The 17,500-nt window shown below is 38.1% G+C and overlaps 2 protein-coding genes across 4 annotated transcripts in view; one reads left to right on the top strand and one right to left on the bottom strand.

The window, feature by feature from the left end:
- Window positions 1-761: 761 nt before the first annotated feature.
- LOC138003014 (phenazine biosynthesis-like domain-containing protein) overlaps window positions 762-17,500 on the top strand; it is a 36,667-nt gene continuing 19,928 nt past the window's right edge. For all 3 annotated transcript variants that reach the window (XR_011123399.1, XM_068848959.1, XM_068848958.1), the window contains exons 1-2: window positions 762-888; window positions 1,625-1,833. The gene's annotated coding sequence lies outside the window, so the exon portion shown is untranslated. The remainder of the gene's footprint in view (window positions 889-1,624; window positions 1,834-17,500) is intronic.
- Window positions 4,558-6,271, bottom strand: LOC138003013 (neurogenin-1-like). Its single transcript, XM_068848956.1, has 2 exons — window positions 6,215-6,271; window positions 4,558-5,882 (listed from the first exon to the last, which is right to left on the bottom strand). Exon 2 carries the CDS (start codon window positions 5,879-5,881, stop codon window positions 5,171-5,173), a length of 711 nt encoding a protein of 236 aa, XP_068705057.1. The 5' UTR covers window position 5,882; window positions 6,215-6,271; the 3' UTR covers window positions 4,558-5,170.

The raw sequence follows: 17,500 nt of genomic DNA, 5'->3' as shown, positions 1-17,500 counted from the left end.
GTGAACTTTAATATAACGAAGGCGTGATTTGATTTTAAATCGAAAATTTTAATCTTTCAAATTCGATTTTAGATCGCTAGGCGTTAACTGACCAGTGGCCAGGGGCAAATCCAGATTTTTTTCTTAGGAGGGGATGCACCAATAAGGAATGGCGTTTTTGTTGTTGCAGAATACCAGTTGTATTAAAAAGCCGCAGGTCTTCTCGGAGGAGGGGGTGCGCACCCTCTGCACCCTCCCCCTAAATTCACCTTCGAGTGACCTCAGTGACGCCGAGTATAGCCAAGGCCCGGTAAAACTTCAGTTTTTAATGATCAGGCTTTCCTTTCGTTCCCGAAGAAGAACGATGATGAAAAACCTTAATATGCTTCTTTCCACAGTTCAAATGTATATCTTTCATATATTCTCTCTTCATAATAGTGAATGAGTAAACATATTCACTAAATTCATGCCATGCTACATTTATGTACTCTTGCGCCTCAATATCGAATTGGTTCCATTTTGGATAGTATGGTATAGGGGTTTTTAAGGCTTAGAATTATAAATTAAATTCCGTAATATTAGCTTTACTCTTTCTTGTGAATAAAAGCAGTATTGTTAGTCTTAGCTTAGCAGATTCAAGTAGTCTTATGCTTAATTAAGCAGATTCAAGTAGTTTTATCGATATATGTCATCTTGTAGTCGCTTTTTTAATATAAACATATTTTACATGTATATACTTATGTTTTCTTTTATATAATATATTTGTAAAGACACTCCCTCCATGGAAACCAGCTTAATGTCGTTGGGGCTAGCGTGTCTTCTGCATTTAAATAAAGTATGCCATACCATACCATATACCGTATCACGAAGATTCAGTGTCTTCAAGCAACTTTTCAAATGGAAAAAGTAGTAAGTAAATACCTACCATGACCTACTAAAGCGTAAAGAAATTGAACGACGACTATTTCATCCTGAGTGTATTAAGGGGTATGGTTCTATAGAACCTCTGGTGAAGCGTCGGTGGGGACTGAAACACGAAAAGTTCTTTGCTGACGAACTGAAGAGCTACGGCTCTAACATTACTTTTTAAAACATCCCAGGAGCTACATCTTTACAGATCAAAATATTTATTGGTTCATTGTTTTATTTTACCATTTTACAACAATTTAGTTTCATTATTCACATTATTATATATATATATAATTTATAATTAAATACTCATATTTAACAGGATTTTTGTATTAGGTATAAGAGGTGAATGATTTTACTAGTGTTGATGTATTTATGAAATGGCTGGTTGCCTGGCTAAAGAGATTGCATTTGTACAAGGCCATTGACAAACACAAAAATACTTAATATGCAAAACTAACACAACCCCTTGTGCTTGGTAGTTTTCTGAGTGTCGCAGGCGTACACGTTTCTTAATATTGGACTTAATTATAAAGCTACCGCTTTTTTTCATGATGTCTCATCACATTGTGATATTAGTTTTCGATAAGGTTAACATGCTGCGACAAAAATCATTCCGTTTTAAATTCCTTTTGCTGCACATGTCAAAAAACCTTCATATGCGCTCTTCATCACGTTTGCCATTCTTGTGAAGGTATTTAAATGGAATATCTTTTACGTTTTTCTTTCATGAAAGTGCGTGCAGAGCTCCAGAGCCCACGTGCCGGCTTGCGTGTGCTCTTAAGATATCAGTACCTTTCCATCCATAATCAACATAATCATGATCAAGATCTATTGGCAATATTGGCAATAATCATAACACCCGGACGGAGCTTTCTGTGACAGGGGATCACACAACTGTTTCCGGCAAAGACGTGAACCTGTTGAAGTTGAGCTGCAGTAGAGGTTTGATATTGTCCTTTAGCAGCATATTTTACATGATTTTACATGATAACTATGATAAATGAATAAATTGTTCAAGTGAGGCCTCGAGCGTCTTTTCAAAACTTTAATCCAATCTTTCGCCGATGTACGGCTTCATCAGGGAATAAGAAAATATTACAGCACAGCGAATTAAATAGCGATGAAGTTGACAATGTAGGTGTTCAAGGCCCCGCTAGAACAGTTCATTCATTTATTATTTAGCTGCAGTGTTGCTGTACTTTGGGGATGATTAAAACTATTGATAAAAATAAGAAACGCTTAAACTATCAATTGTGTATTGAAGCCTAATGTGATTCTCTGCGTGCGATACAGTTCAAGTCACTTGTGTAAGACACACATCATGAATAACTTTAACCTCCATCAATGACGCTTGTCACGTCTGTCCTACGTTTATTGCAAATGGTATACGTTCCTCTCCTTTCGGACAAATGTTAGCAGCCTTGTCCTCTTAAATGTTGGTAAAAGCAACGAAAGCTGTTTAATCAATTGGGATACATTTTAAGAGACATACTTTGGAAAACATTGAGTTTGTGCGGTGTACTAATTAATTTGAAAATACTTAATACACCTAGTTGAATTGTACCGAGCAAATGGTGTACCCGACGTCGGGTGCAGGCGACTTGAGGTCCTTCATCTCTTGACCTGTACTGAACAATCACATGATTTAAAAAGGAACCCCACCATTTTTTTCCCTGATAGTTGTAACAACAAAAAAACATCAAAAACCCAGCCACAATGGGATCACAATATAGTATCTATGTACTTGAGAGGTTCCAGGGACACTCAACGGCACACGCCAATTAATTACCAGAAAAAGTCACTTCTCTTTGATTAGCAATGCCGCCTTCATGTTAACCTCGCAAAGGTCGATAAATAAATTGTAATGAAAGGGTTGAATGTATCATTAAATTAGCACAATATAGCAAGATAAAAAAATAAAATCCTGATATTGATCACTATTCAGTTGATTAACGTCGAATAGTTATGGAATGGTCGCTTAATCATTTGGTTCACCAAAAACTCTCCCCAGTCAACATCAAGTGAAGTCTTCCATGATGATGATGGAGTGAGCCGTCGTGTCGCCGAAGGATCTCGATTCTTCAGTGCTAAATTATGAGAAGTTCAACGTCTGTGTTGGTGTCTTTGGTGGCTGTGAAGTCCAATCCGGGAACGACGTCGGCGTCCATATTTTAGGCACACAAAATGATAAGATCACCAGGAAAGCAGCTTTACGGCGGGCACGCCGGCGCATCTTCAGTTCTTTAATTCTGTTCACATGAAACGCTTTCCGGCGTTCATGACAGGCTCTTCGCCATTCAGAACGATCAGCAATGTGTCCCATCCAGAGGTGTTGATGTTGCAAGCCTTCAGGGTTGACTTCAGGACATCTTTACATCTTTTGTACTGGCCACCTTGGGGGCGTTTACCTTGAGTTCGTTCAGTTCACCCATAAAAGAAAGCCTTTGGTAACCTGGATTCATGCAGACGGGCAACATGTCCTGACCATAGGAGCTTAGCCATGATTCTTAATTCTCTGTCTTGGTACAAGGAAACGAATTGGGCGACAACCTGTTGCAGATAGATTGTTTTGTATATTTACCTCTCCTCCCTTCGTCTTTTTTGCTGGACTCAGTATGATCCTCTTACTTTGGGCAAAGACAGTCGAGACTGTCTTTGCCCAAAGTCCTACAACCTTTAAGGGCCCGAAAACTCATTTAAAAAGCTGGTTACGATGTTGCTCTGTCAAGACCCGCCTTCCCCCTACATAAAAATAAACATAATCAAAAACTCTTATGGTTCTCAAAAACATTTTGTGGCCTGCAAAAAATGCGACCTGGCAGGATATTGAATACTCGGACCGAGTTGTCAGATCATTTAAGTGATCAGTGAGACTGTTGTGGAGATGTTTTGGATGAACTATTGGAGCCTTTCGCTGGGAACGCGCATTAACTATATTATATCTCAATTTACACATTTTCTTTTATCACAGAATAACCTTTAGTTTATACAGACGTCTTGAAAAGAACCCTTGCTGGAAATCTGGGTAGGGTTTCCCGCTTTTGAGCTTATTATAGAAACTAAAATCATGAGATTGTAAAATTTTCTATTCGACGAAACGCTTAAAGTAAAGTAAAGCAAAGTAACCATATCAGTAACGTCGATAACTCGTAACAGTTATTCAACTGACATATATACCTGAAGTCGACGGTGCGCTCAATTTACTCCCCCCTCTCCATCAGTGCTCCGTTTTACGGGTATTTAAAGCTACTTAAGATACACAGAACGGAAAGAAGTCGAAACAAGGATGCGAGATCCGAGAATCGAACTCAGGACCCTTTGCACCAAGGCCGCACACTAACCGACTGTGCCATCCTTGCTCATTCTTTCTGTATAATTGTCACGCTTTGGAGCGATTTAAAGTAAGTAAATAGTTCTGAAAACTGAGCACATGCATACCGGTCTGAAAAAAAAGATGGCGATATTCTCTCTGTGCTTTATTAGTTATATTATAATTTTCAAAAGAATCATCTGTAATTCATTCCCTTTGGTTCAAAACAAGAGGAAAAAGCATTTTAGCCCTAATCCAGTGAGGCTTAAGAGTGTCACGTTTAAATCAAATGCTTCAATTCTGTCATAAAATAAAAGCTCTTTCATTTATTATTCATGGACAAATGAACAACGAAGTGAGATTTCTTAGAGACTAAGTAAAAGCAAGGAACGGGACACTACCCTTCTGTTGATAAAATTGTATTATGCAGAAAAAGATCGTTCGAACTTCGAAAATATTGAAAGCCTATTGACAATTATATTAGAGGTATACTTAATGGGTAACTTTGATTGGCATTGTTCTATTGGCTACAAAATTTAGTAAGTGGTTTAATGACCTTACTGCGTTTAAATGTGTTTAACAAATAATGTGTAGTTTGTACAAAAAGATATGTTTTACAAGTCTCCAATAGCTCAGTGGTAGAGCTTCCGAACTTGTAATCAGAAGGACGTAGGTTCTACTTCCGCAAAGGAACACACGGCTTTTTTCCGAGTGTCCCCGACACGACATCGGTATGTAAATCTCTTCAATGTGCTTTGAAAGTGCAATCTTCGGAATTTCATTATCCCTTAACAACTTGAAGGTTAAAAACTAGGTACTTATGATTTCGCTTGCTTTCTGTCCAATAATTTGTCTTTGAAATAAGTCAACGGTTGATGTTTTTGGGCATTAAACTTAAGTGGACCTCCTCATGACAGTCTTCTTTAGAGATAAACCAAGTCTTAAAAAAACTAACAAGAGCTACTTTTTTTAAATTCGATTGGCGTTATTTCCAGATAGAATCTCTAACCTCTGAGCCACTGAAAATCCATTGACAACAGGGTCACTAACGATTCCTCGGGATCGCGACTTTTTACCTCGAGCAGGGCCATCACTACTTCGAGAGTCTTCGCTGAGCGTGTCGGAAAGTGAACGTATATAATTACAAGCAATTCGAAGAATTTCCAACTTGGTAACGCGTCTTTTACTCTGTGGTACTGGAAGACATTTCTTAAGACTTTCTAGAGCTCTGTTCAGAGAACGCATTCGACGACGTTCGCGATCGTTTGCTCGAAGGCGTCGCATCTTTTTTAATGGTTGTCCTCGAGTTTGTCCAGAGTGTGATGCGCTGTATGCAACGTTTGGGTTCCACGTGTCGTTCATGATGTTACCTGCCAAGCATAAGTCTTCTACGTCTTTCATTGCAGCCGTTGTTTTCAAGCCGTCGGCACTCTGCATGACCTTAGGCGTAGTGCAGTCTCGGCTGGCTTTCTCCGCGCAAGAATATGTGGTTAGTTGGCAAGGTTGCATTGTGCTTGATGTTGTGGGAAAATCACTTTCTCTGATTTTAACAAAAGAACTCATGGGAAGCTCTGCAAAAGTAGTTTGGATGGGACGGTTTTGAAGACCAAAGCTGTCGTCCATAAAGTCTTCGTTAAAAAGTGCATCCGTATAAAATCCGCCAGAAAATATGTCATCCATTCTAAACAACAAGATAAAAACAAACACGACGTTCGTAGGATGCTATGAAATTGGATCACCCCAAATCAGCCGTAAAGATTTTTTTTTAAAAATAAGAAGCGAAAACTAATCAACTGACTTAGAAATCTCCTACAAGCTGTTGGCATTAATGTGAAAGATAAATTGAGAGTGCTTTTCATCTTACTAAACCATTTTATGTTTATGAAGTGTAACATTTGGATCATATGTTTTAATGAAGTCTGTGAAAATTTCTTGTTTTTTTCCTTTTCAGTTTCCGTATGGCAAATTAATGGAGAAATAATTTACTAGATATTTAATCATTTAAACACTTACTTGCATCGGTTGGTTGGTGTCGCCGTCTTGCGCTAAGCCAAATGAGCAAGATTTGTTTTCATGTGCCGCTTTTAACACTGACAGCGTTGTCTTTACAAAGAAACGTCATTACGAGGACAAAACCAATTAAATAAACTTTTGCATAAGTGCGAAAACGCCGATGAAAGCGCGGACATGAGTAGCAGGGTATTCTTAAGAGCTGTCAAAACAACACAATTAATTTGACAAGATTTCTCAAACTCGACACTGCGTATTTTTTATTAGCTATCGAATTGGCAATCGACTACCCTAAGCGTTTACGTCTATGAGCTATTCAATAACGGCGTGTTTTTTAATCGCAGTTATTTATTAAACTGTCTTTTTAATCAAATGAGACTCCTCAAAAAAAAAAAAAAAAACAAAACCAGGGGCAATATATGAGTTTCTGCAAGTATGCCTCAAACACAGCTTTTGATAGGGTAGAAAACATCTATCTTAAAGTTGCACGAAGTTTCCTCAACTGGGTTCCAAGAAAACCATTAAAAGCTTCCTTTGAATCCAATCAAAGCCTCACTTTCCATCTATCATCTATACGCATGCGCAACGTTTTGACTTTTCCGCTCTATAGTTTGTAGCTGGAAACGAATGTCGAAAATACTGCGTTTGAATTGCTACAACTGGAACCTACGAATTTGAGCATTAAATTCAAACTCCTTTCCGTGTCCAGAGAAAGTTATTCTCAAATTATCCTATCAATGACTAGCAGAAAAACTAATTTGCATTTCGCTGAATATTTATATTAAAGAGAAAGCATCAAAAGAAGAGGCTCACTCGTTTTCTTAAGCGACGAAATTCGCTCTTAATTTTTTAATAATTAGTTTAAATGCACTATTTTTTAATATTGCGAGGATTCTTTTTCGTTTCAATACGTTTTTAATGTTCAACACGCTCTTTCCCGTGAAGATCACTTCGTATTTCTCAATTAACAAATAACAAAACTGAACGAAATTAGAATCCATACAAAAGTCACTCGCGTTGCTTGTCACTCGCAAAAACTGTCACAGTCCGATATATTAAGGACGTTAATTTCATATTTAAGTGGTTTTTTCTTCAAGGAGTCCTTTTCTTGAATGATATGGATGGTCCAATATCACATTCGTGTGGGGAGAACAGCCAAAAGTTCATCATTGGCAACGGTCAATTTCCACACAAACTCCTGTTGTACTTTAAGCTTATATTCCCAACTTTCTGCGGCAACATGTTTTTTGAAAAAGAGTCTTTTGTTTAGCTGTAACAAAAGGTGCATGTCTAGAATCTCAAATGGTGAATAATTGATATTTCCAGTCGCTTAGACGTAAAGCATCTTCCTTTTATCTCCCACACAAAACCCGGAGTGAGGGTGGAGGCCCTGTCAATTGTCCTCGCACGTTTTTCACATCTGATGGCAAATCGTTCAGTGTCTAATAAACATTGTTGTAAGGATGTACATGGAATTCAACCAACAATACTTAACAATTAATGAAGCTGGCTAAATCTGCCCATTTCTTAGGTAACCTGCAATGACACACCATCACAATATACAGCACGTGTGGTGATCTGTATGGCTTGAGGCTCCAGTGAGTTCGTATATGAGAAGCCAATGTGTATGGGTTACCTTAACCCTGCTGTTTAAGGACAAATTCCCAGGAAAAATCAAATTTTGCACGGGAATTTTCTAGAATAAAAAGTAGGATTTGAGCTAAAGAACCTCTGATTCCTAGTTGGTGTTATTACACATCGGAGGTTTTCAATGCAGCAGGAATGTTCAAAAGTACAAGTTGTGACTTGAGGGGAGTAATAATCATTCGAGGATTTTCTGTGAACCAGTGTCCCATCTGGATTAGGGCATTTCTGATGTTGAAGCCCCTTGTGCTAAAAAAACTTGACTTTAACCCCCTATCTTTCGTGATTGCTGCTACTGAGCGAAAACAAAATGAGCTTTGGACGATAAAAGGAAGTAGCTGGAAGAAGCATTGCAAAGGGCTTCACTATAGAGTATCACTTTCAATTTCTTCCATTATTTAATGTTGAAACACTTGAAATTCAAAAATAAAAGATATATATGTATATGTGACTTTTTGAGGTGAAATTGTGAGGCTACAGACCGTCTCAAAATAGGTTATAGACAAATCCCCTTTCCATTTAAAATGCCTAATGTGCTATTTGAAATCATTCTTTCCTTCAATGAAAGCCCGACAACTATATCAAAAAACATTTCAGGACGGAACAATGACACACGCCCGACAAATTAGTTAATTTTCAGAGATATTTATCAACACATGTGCTCGAAGGAACAGCTCAACGTAGCAACACAATTTGCTTTCATGGTAGTTTAAGGAAAGGTTCATTGCTTTTTAAGCACTCAGATCTTAACTCATCAAGCTTTTAATAAGCGGTATGCACCGTTTAAGATGATGAGTGTTACACGTGGATGAAATGGTAAACTGACTCATGCAGAGGGATGAAAACTAACGAACAATTGATGGTTTGACGTATATATTGCATCGGACAAGCAAGGGAAAAGCTCATGTTTAATATCTCAATAATTGGCTGCCAATTAGTAGGCACAGCTTTCCTTTATTACAACGCAATATTTACAATAATACGGAGAACGGTGTTTAGTGAAGATCAGTGTTTTCAAGAAACACTTACACATTGAAAGAGTAAAAAATACTATTTGTTAACTAAAAATGAGTTTTACGCGCCCTGCTTTGGAGCCCCAAAAAAGAGTTGACAAAAGCTTCACTTAATTTCCATGGGAAGAAAGCACCATCTTTTGAAATACTCTTGGATTTGTTCTTTCTGTGGCTAGAGGCTTAGAGTTTATCCATTTACTACGAAATCTGAGCCAAAATTGTCAGCTTTGAATAAGAAGAACATCATCTCGAGCCTCAAAATAGTGCCATCTTCTGCTCTGCATGAATCAGCCAACAGTTCTTAAACGTGGGAACAGAACAACTTGCTAACCACCTTGTGTAGATAACTCCAGTTTGTAAAGTCAGTACTTTTGACAGTAATCAACAACATACTAAATGAGGTGGTCAATGGCTTTGTACTTCAATACTTCCATCCACAAAGTCAGGTGTGTCAGTTTTATTTATTGATGATTGAAAGCACGTTTGGTGTAAGCGTTTGCAGCCGGGTTATTTCTTTTTACCATGGCCCTCATTTGGGGACTACACACACAGGATAAGGATGATTTTAAAGTCACCTTGAGCAATAGTGTACGTCGTGAATACTCTAGCCCCCAGACTTACATGACTTGTCGTGGTTGGCTAACCGATCGCCAATCCCTTCGCAGCTCGAACTCTTTTTCCCACACTTTGCATATCATGACCAGGTACGCTTATCTCTTTCATATTCATATAAGTTTCTTTTATTTGAATTTGCACGTTTTTAATGGATTTGTCCTCTTTGCCCTAATGCTTTTTTAAAAGTTTTCATACATCTTGGAATCGGCGATCCCATAGAAGTGTATTTCACCGGACAAAATCAGGCTAAGGTTCTGACTCCACTAACACGAGCATTCAAAGTGAAATCGTTTAATTATGAGTGTGCAGGCAGTCAACTGATGAATACACGTGCTAGAATAGTGGTAGTAAACTATACATTAAGATATTTGTTACAATGCAACTGAATGAAAAACGTGAATAATGTACCACGCCAGATACGAAAAACCACTGAAAAACCACTCCTTTTTTGTGGCCAAAAAGGTGGAAACGTATTCCCCATCTAAAGCAGTGGCACTAAACCTCGGGGAAGAGGTACTCCTAGAGCCCCCTCCATAATAAAACCAAAAAGAAAAATGAAGTCACCACAAAGGCTGACTGACGTAAAATGGTGAAAAAAACGCCCGCGAAAAGCTAAAACGAGATCACATGGCAGAACTCGAGCCTCTAATTCGCTCCCAGGCCACGTAACCGTCAGAAATTGCATCTTTGAATATTTACAAAACCTCAAAAGTAACTTCGGACCAACTGTTTTGCCTAGAATCCTTAGACTTACAAGTCATCCATAGATGAAAAAAACTAGTACAAATTAACAAAACTTTTGAGTTAAGTTGTTTATCATCGCAGTTATTAATCAACGCTACTTGAACAGAACGAAATGAAAGCCTGAAAAATTCAGGCTTAAACGGGATCCGAACCCTGAGCTCCGTGATACCGGTGCAGTGTTCTGCCAATTGAGCTATCAAGCCATTCGGGAGCTTACCCTTGTGTGAGTTCATATTGAGCCCATAGAGGATATAGATATGACATGTCTATATAAAGTATCTATATAAGTATGATATGGAAGTTTCAGGCTTCCTTTCGTTACTGCTTGGGTAATGTTAATTAACGTTAATTAATAACTGCGATGGCCTATCGTAATACGCGTGATGAATACACAAGACTGCTAAATGACACTAAGACGAAATACTATGCCGACTTATCTGAAGAATCCGCTGGAGACACTAAGAAGCTTTTTAGTATCGTTAACTCTCTTTGTAAAGTTGACAATCGTTACGATACATTACCACTTCAAAATAGTCCTCAAAGTTTAGCAAACGACTTTGGTGCTTTTTTAATCAAGAAAATCGAGCTTATTCAAGAAGATATCGATCACATCGTAGTTAACCAACCAGAAGTAGAGTCATACCATCTTCATTCCAAATTAGAACGTTTTTCCAGGCTTACAGAAGATAGTGTCCAACGTACCTTCCATGATGTCATCAAGCAACGCTACCTGCACACTCGATCCAACGTGGTTAATCAAACGCTGCTCAGATGTGTTGACGCCTGTTATCACTCAATTGCTAAATCTGTCATTACTGGAAGGTCATGTACCTGCACCATGAAAAAACGCTATGGTTAAACCAATGCTAAAGAAGTCAGGCATCGATCCTACCCGCAGTTCAAATACATATGGCTTTCATATATATTAACTTTCGTCATAATATACCTTTTGCTGTTAATAGCTGCAATGCTAAGACCTGCAAATAAAAGAGTGCGCCAAGTTTTTTGGGAACGGTGTTGAAAGGAAACACATGATCTCAGCTAAGAGGAGCAAACACACGAGGAAAAGACAGCACTGAGAATGAACTTTGCTTTAAGTTAGCTGATGGTTGGAAAAGAGCTTGCCTGGATAGTCATGCAGATGATTCGCACTGTGAAAAAGAATGAGAAGTCAAAGGATTGATTCCAGACAAACAAATAACATAAATAAGCCCGTGAAAAAGAAAAATGCGAGTTGGGAAATGGGTTGGGAGAGGGTGAAAACTAAGCCTATAAATGAGACAAGTAGGTGACCAGAAAACCTGTAAACAAATTGTAAAGCCTCACAAACAAATCAGGAATCTGCTTTGACCAAAGAGAAAGGTAAATTGTTATGTGTCAAGTTTGAGTTGCAAATTTGTAGTAAAGAGATTATCTCTACGAGTACTTGTTTCTAAAAGACGAAATTGTTGTATTACTATGCATAGCGAACTTGGTCCGATTTGTCATGGAGTGGGCACAACAGATAAGAAAACTAGGCGCAGCATTCGCGCAATCTAAAAATATACATTTCAGAAAATTATAATGGGCAAAGGGTTTCGCTTTCTTAGCTAATATTCTGTTTTGTGAGGTCGATAGATCTGAGGTGGTGTAGCCTTCGCAAAATAGTTGAGACCAAGAATCCACTCTTGTTGAGACCCAACAGTGACAACACAATAACAGCTAACAAGAGAAAATAAGGGGACAGAGAAGGAGGCTCCCGGTCCAGCCCTTGGGATATGTCATGTCCACGAAAGTTATTTTTTAGACGAGCGGAAGTCTTCCGAGACGTCCGCATGCAGGCCAACCTCGGTCCGATGTTTGAAAGAAAATATATTCATCAGCCTTTCCACGTGCGTCAATCATTTTCTCTTTTCACTAAGAACCTGAGAGCGAAGCAAGATCTGCATGCGGACGCCTCGGAAGACAGACTTCCCCTAGAACAAAGACTTCCGCTCGTCTAAAAATAACTTTCGTGGACATAACATATCCCGGCCAACGCCTTTAGCCTCCCTCTCTGTCCCTCATTTTCTCTTGCAGCTAATCATAACTCCGAGTCCCTGCAAGGAAGGCTACAACGCTACGGCAAATGAAACCCTTCAGCAGTCAAAATTGAAAATTTTAAAGTAAATATAAGGACGCGCTGCCTTGCATAAGAGAGTGGATTTGATTCATTAAAGTCAATTACGAAACTCATGAAATTGATGATATCGTTAATTTCATTGGTTGCGGTCGCATTAGGGAGTTAACACTAGTTCTATATCAAGTTCTATTGTTCAGTGTTCCCCTAGGTACTTTAAAACCACAAGAAATTAAAGGCTGCGGTCGCATTCGCGAGTTTGACACTAGAGTAGTGTCAACACTAGTGTCACCCATTGTGTTACTCTCAAATGTGACCCCAATCATTGTTGGCAGGGAAGGTACATCAGAAATTTCAAAAACTCAGTGAAAACTTCTATCTGAAAAAATGTTACTGAGCAATGATTAGTTGAAGCAAATTGAAAAGCGCTTCTACTCGGTAACAAAGGAAGCATCTGACTTTTTTTTAAGCTAGCGAGCTAGAAACTTGAAACGATTAAAATCCGAACCTGGATCCAAGTTGAAGGGTCATACGGAACAAGGAATTTTCTCATCTTTTTCATGCGATTCTTCATCCGACTTCGTCGAATCACACAAGCGTTTCTTCCTGAAAAGAACTTCTCAGATTTTACTCTTGCTAAAGCCAGACACCGTTTTACAAATTCGCAGAGTACGGTTCGTTAAAGTTTTGTCGGCAGCCATTTGTTGCCAGCTTTGTACAAATTTGGTTAGATTTGAAAAAAGCAAGTTTACTAGGCCGTATAATAACCTTTTAGCTTCAATTCCCTTCAAAACGTCTTGACATGAAGTCAAACAAGAAACGCTTGAAACGGGTTTTCAGCTGAGGGCATTTTGCACAGACGCCGTTTCTATTTATTCTTGACGAGTTATAATCAATCGTGTAACATTTGACAATTGGCTCAACTTTGAAAAAATGTTACAAACTATAAAAAGGATCCTAAAGGGCCCATTTTTTCCCAGCGATTAAGAAAATTGTGAACTTTATTCAAACTTAACACTTTAAATTCTTGTCACATACGGGGCAAAATTACTGAATGCTGATTGGCTTAATCACGTAATTTTTATTTTTCTTAATTTTTCTTTACCACCGTAAAAAGGTTAAGAGACACAAAACTGGAAGTAAGGATGTTTTCAGCCCAAGCACAATTTTTAGTTTGCTTGATTGCTCAGGAGATGCTTATGCAAGTCAAATATCATCTCGGGCTCTTGTTTTTTAAAGTATTCTTAACAAGTAGTGTTTTGCATTTCTCTCCTTCTTCCTGTCCTCTTAGAACTCCGGCTTCCCGCCCTTTTCTCTACCGCCTTCTGTACCCCTCCACTCCCTATTCTCTCTCAGTATGTCATAAGCGTTAGTGATGTTTATACAATAGTGATCAGATACTGTACACTGGTCAAAATGTGGGAAACTAAACAACAACAGCAACAAAAAAAATTGAGGATACACCCCCTACACGCACTGTAGTTGCAAAGAGCCCGTCCATTTTCACTTAGTTTGCTAATAACAACTACAGTAAGTAATAACCTTAGCTCAAGCTCCATTGTATTGTGAACACTGAATTAATTTAGGCCAGCATTTGACAGAAAGTTACTATTTCTGGTCATATTTTCTGCAATTTATGACTTTTTTTTTGCCATCTACTTGATACATCTGTAGGAAACAGCCTCCATCTTTGAAAAATATGGAAAAGAGACATCTAGTACAGGTCAGTGTATTTTGTTTTTGGAACCTAAATACTTGTAACTATGAACTGTAAAAAAGTCCATATATCCTTACCCAATTTAAATGTGACATTGTCTGCTTTCATTCATTTTTCTTTATTAAATGAGTTTTTTTTAACCCAATCGCATTGACTCTTAAACCGCTTCCCTTTGACGAGTGAAATCGCCTGGTGTTAGACAGAGTAAAATCTATTAAGTCTTACTCCCAGGAGTCAATGGGTTTTGAAAAAGATAAAAGAAAATAGTTATATGTTGCCATGTTTATTCCAAAGACACTATACTTAGAAAATCACTTAAAATAATAAAAACTATACGACTATATAGGACTAACCCTTTCAACCCATTGACGTCCCTGAGGAGTGAGACTTGATAGATTTTAATATGTCTAATGCCAGACGATTTTACTCGTCAATGAAGGGCAGTTCATGCAGGAGTCAATGGGTAAGCAATCTCTACTGCGCTTTGTCCAAAATCAAATAATTTCCGCAGCCTTTAGGCAAGGGAAATTATTTGATATTGTGACAAAATGCAAGTGAACTTATTCTCTAATTTCCCAAGTATACCACTTGCATGTGTAGAAACAAGAAAAACCTTTTCAGTTTATCATTTTTATCAAAATAAATTACAGTCTTCTTTGGTTTCCAAAATTACAGCTGAAGTAGCTGTAAATTTATGAGTTGATAATCAAGGGCGGATCTAGGGGAGGGGAGGTGCACTGGGTGCACGTGCACCCCCCTCGGTTACCAAAAAAAAAAGTTTTAAAAAATTCTATACGTAAACTTAACAATTGTAAACAATCACATAGCAAGCGCCTGAAATTACTGTCATGTTACAACTCGTAATTCTTCCTAGTAATGTAAGCTTAGCTAAAAACGGCAAAGCGAATTAAGCTACTAGAGGATATTACAAGCCCAAAAGCTGCATTGAAGTTAGATTTTTATTTGCCTCATCATTTATAGATTTATCATACTACGTACAGCCCTAACCCTCTTAAAAGCATGTATTATACATTGCCTAACATATGAGCTTGGGTGTCCTGTGCATTTCCGTCTGATATGTGCACCCCCCTAGCCAAAATCCTAGATCCGCCCTTGATAATAATGCTTTCTCTAATTGCTAAATTTCAAAATTTCCATTCATTGCCTCCTTTCATATGTATTAGGTAACTCCAACGCAGAAATAACTTTTGAAACCTTAAGTGGCAATTTAATGGCCACAAAAAGATGGTAAGGTTTCCTGAATTTGTTTTTTGTTTTTTCTTATTATTATTAGTTTTTTATTAACTTTATTGGGTACTCCCCTTATACTATATAATATAAATTCACAATAGTACTACACACGAAATGGTGAAAAGCATAAAGACAAAGAAGGAAGCAAAACCCAAAAGGGACAGGTGCAATGGGACTTACATCCCATGCAAGGGACCGCCCCTAGTTTGATATCTTTAAAGATTTAAATCAATTAGAAGCAGCAATTACCTATACACTGTAGTAGCATGAGGCCAGGCTCATTTAATAGGCGATTATATAATAGGGCCAGAGAAAGAATAATATTATTTATAGAGTGAAATGTCAAGTAAAACAAGGGAACTGAAGGTGTTTTGCTAGTTTTCCTAATGGACTCATTGACTTTTATCTGTGATAGATATTGGTCCTATTTTCTCATTCCCCTGCTCCAAGACTTAATTTGGACATAGACCGTTACATGTATTGAAAAGTGTTTTTCTCTAGTGGATTTTATTGTTATTGTGCAATCTCCATTTAGTTTTAGTAAACCTTCTATGAAGGATGTTGAGTACTCGAAGACAACTAAGAAGCTCCTGTTGTGTTTAGACCTCACTACCACAAGGTCAGTTTCCATTACCATAGGTGGAGCATTAGTGAAAAAGTATTAAACTGTGTGGATGTATCACAAGTAAATAGTCAATAAGTAGGTCGATACCAGAACTCCACTTTCCCTTCCCTCTATACCCAAAGTGATGTATGTGTACTCGACCTATATATATATATAATTTTGAATCTTTCTTTTAACTTATGCCTTTAGTTAAAAAAAAAAGGAATTGTTAGTCATATTACCCTTTTAACTACATAAAGTATTGTTCTCCACACGGCGGGTCTAATGTGCAGGTCGCAGGTCGCAGGTCGCAGGTCGCGGGCTCCAGGTCATTGTTTCACCAATACAGAAGTATCCTAAACATTCTTAAAAGCTAACCTTAGGCCTAATTAGGCCTAAACAAAAGTTTTTAGGTCTAAGGCTAGCTTTTATGAATGTTTAGAATACTTTCTGTATTGGTGAAACGATGACCTGCAACCTGTGACCTGCGACCGGCGACCTGCAGATTAGGCACGCCGTTCTCCACACACTATTTTTAATTGATTTTACGTTTAGAGCAGAGAAGATCTGGAGAACCTATCCCCTGATTTTCAATTGATGTTGACTGCAAACTAATCTGATCACTTCAGACTAACTGCAAACCCATCTAGAGATGTGCGTGGTGTGATAATCACTCGCAAGGCAACTGTGTCAAATGGATCTTTGGACGAAAGTGGGACAGTGTATGAATTTTTTTCACGATATTTTTCTCCCTGGGTTGGGATACCTGAAGACCCAGTCACAGGTAAGGGACTCACAAATATTGTAAAATAATTTTCCTATCTTATTTTGGGTCCCAAAGATGATTCTCTACTAATTCATGCATCATTAAGCATGGGGCCTTTTACAAAGGTGGAAGGGTTTCTCCTGTTTGACAAGTCTTTTAGTTACATATCGTTCACTTACATTGAAATTTAAATAATTTATAATTGTATCTAAACAGCTAAAAAAAGTATTTCCTGAACCTTACTGTGAACGTCCATCCTTTGCGAACATCGTGCGGGATGATCTGTTACACCTACTGGCAAAAGGAAATCATAATGCTACCAATTGTAGTTGGATTGCGTTAGTCACTTATTCAACCAGCCAGCCAGTCGTCCAGCTGCACTTTCACTTACACAGTAACAAGTTGCAAATTTGGCATTCATTTGTCCCACAGCCAAGTTGGAGAGAAAATAGGTTAAGATTGTCAATTTAATCTTTATCAGGCCTCCTGTACTTAGGGTCGGCTCACATAGTTCTTGCAAGTTATTGGTCATCAAGACTTCACAAGAAAGATTTGTATGGCAAATTGGTTTCCTGCTGTTTTTTTTTTGTCACTGTCCAATATTTTCTAATGCCTTGGTAAATACATGCTATGCCATGCCATGTCAGTTTGTCAGTCAGTTAGTCAGTCATAGCAAGTAAATAAATCAAGCAATAGACCAATTTCGATATATTAAAATTCAGGCCTAAACAAAAGGCATCATCTCGAGGCTCTGGGGAATAAACTCATACAAATCCTTATATTTATTCCCAGAGGCTCGAGATGATGCCTGTTGTTTAGGACTGAATTCTAATATAT

The sequence above is a fragment of the Montipora foliosa genome, chromosome 5, assembly GCF_036669935.1.
Source record: "Montipora foliosa isolate CH-2021 chromosome 5, ASM3666993v2, whole genome shotgun sequence".
In the NCBI taxonomy this organism is placed as follows: Eukaryota; Metazoa; Cnidaria; class Anthozoa; order Scleractinia; family Acroporidae; genus Montipora; species Montipora foliosa.
This window is presented reverse-complemented; position numbering and strand designations above follow the sequence as displayed.

Coding starts and splice junctions, on each gene's coding strand:
- LOC138003013 (XM_068848956.1), bottom strand. CDS start 5,881: ATGGATGACATATTTTCTGGCGGATTTTATACGGATGCACTTTTTAAC.